This window comes from Hibiscus syriacus, unplaced genomic scaffold (assembly GCF_006381635.1).
Source record: "Hibiscus syriacus cultivar Baekdansim isolate YM2019G1 unplaced genomic scaffold, ASM638163v2 tig00111493_pilon, whole genome shotgun sequence".
NCBI lineage: Eukaryota > Viridiplantae > Streptophyta > Magnoliopsida > Malvales > Malvaceae > Hibiscus > Hibiscus syriacus.
Genome location: NW_024063102.1, coordinates 1,453,121 through 1,454,702, shown reverse-complemented (window position 1 = coordinate 1,454,702; position 1,582 = coordinate 1,453,121). Strand labels below are relative to the sequence as shown.

Sequence of the window (1,582 nt, the reverse complement as noted above, 5' to 3'; positions counted from 1 at the left end):
TCACATATCTTTGAAAGGTCTTCCCAACAGAATTAAAGCAAAATTCAAAACCAACTTTAACAATCTGAATTCGAAAAAGACAATTGAGGGCATGAACCAATAATCAGATCAGCAACCACACACATATATATACACTTCGAAGATCGAATATTCAGATATATATAGGTACGACTGTTCCATGACAGTATCACCCACCACATGTGATCCTCTCATCGTCATCGTCATCCTCTCTAAATCAACAGCTCATTCACCCACCCAAGATCGGGATCAGAATCACATCCCAAGCCATTTTCATTGCGCTTCTCATCATCACCGCCAAAGGGTTTTGAGGTTGCACCAAAATGTTGTCCCGAGGCAGATGGACTTGGCCAGGAAGGAGATAGAGCAAACTGTATCGGGCTCTGGTCTTCTCCTATGAGAGGAAGATCAAGCCAGGGAATGTTTGTTATAGTGGGGTTGTTGTTCCGGCCAGTCATTGGTGAAGAGGCTTCATAGAAATTCATCTTCTCCATAGAGCTCATCAGCTCGTTAAGCACGTGCCGGTAACTCATGGTTTTAGTTCCGAGCTTACTCGGCTGATCGCTGTACCTAAGAAAGGGTGAAAACCCGTTCTTCACAGGAGACAATGGCGGTGATGAAGATGGTGATCTTGATAAATGAGACAAACCCAACAGAGTGCTCGTGGGAGACGAGGTAGCAGAGTGACAAAACAAGCAGCAATGGGTATTCCTGCTCAACGGTGAACAGCTGCAAGAGCCTGAATTCTTGTACTTGGGAGATGCTTCGGCAGGCAAGAGACGTAGCTCACGAGAAGAGTGAGCGAAGAAGCAAACCTTGCGCTTACAGTCCTTCCCATCCTTACAGGCTTCGGTCCTGTAACGGGTAGGGTGCAGCCAGCACTCGAACACCCCGTGCGCGAAATCACAATCATCCCCACGAGGGCATCCGCCGCCACGACGGAAGTCTGAGCATACGGTGGAGGAGTAGCGGTAGCGGCGAGGGTCACGACGACGGGCCATCTCTCCGGGATGAGCGAAGGGACAGTCGGTCCAATCGTGGCTCCTGTTCCTCGTACACTTCCTCACCTTGAATTCATACATGCGGAAATGGTCAGCCGCATAAGGATCGGCATCATTCTCTTCATCTTCACCATTATAATTCCTGTTGGAAAGAAGATATTTCTCCAGGATAGCTTCGTAGGGAGAAAGTTGCATGGCGGCGTTTTCTTGGACGTGATTATGTGAAAATAGAAGCTTCCTCGGAGGAATCTCAATCTCTCTCAAAGGCAGAACTTTGTGAGAAGCCATGAACTTATGTTGTTGCTCAGCACAAGCGGTGCTCATCTTTCAGAATCAAAAGGAGAAAAAAAACGGAAAGGAATATCAGTTTTAGATCTCGAGTGATTTTGTTTACAAATGGAGGCTCACATATATAGAGAGGCTAGTGGTAGAGAGAGAAGATGACAAGCGTATGGGTAAATAGCTGCGTGGCCGCATAGCATTAGGGATGTGCATGCAAAAAGGCGTATGTGGCAACTTCACAATGCGCAGCACGCAAGATTTTGCTATGTGTTGGTATATTA

The 1,582-nt window shown here is 46.9% G+C and overlaps 1 protein-coding gene across 1 annotated transcript; it reads right to left on the bottom strand.

Moving 5' to 3' along the window:
• Positions 1-224: 224 nt before the first annotated feature.
• LOC120163712 (zinc finger CCCH domain-containing protein 2-like) lies at positions 225-1,393 on the bottom strand. Its single transcript, XM_039173564.1, has one exon. The coding sequence runs from the start codon at positions 1,341-1,343 to the stop codon at positions 231-233; it is 1,113 nt and encodes a 370-aa protein (XP_039029495.1). The 5' UTR covers positions 1,344-1,393; the 3' UTR covers positions 225-230.
• Between the last annotated feature and the right edge of the window lie 189 nt (positions 1,394-1,582).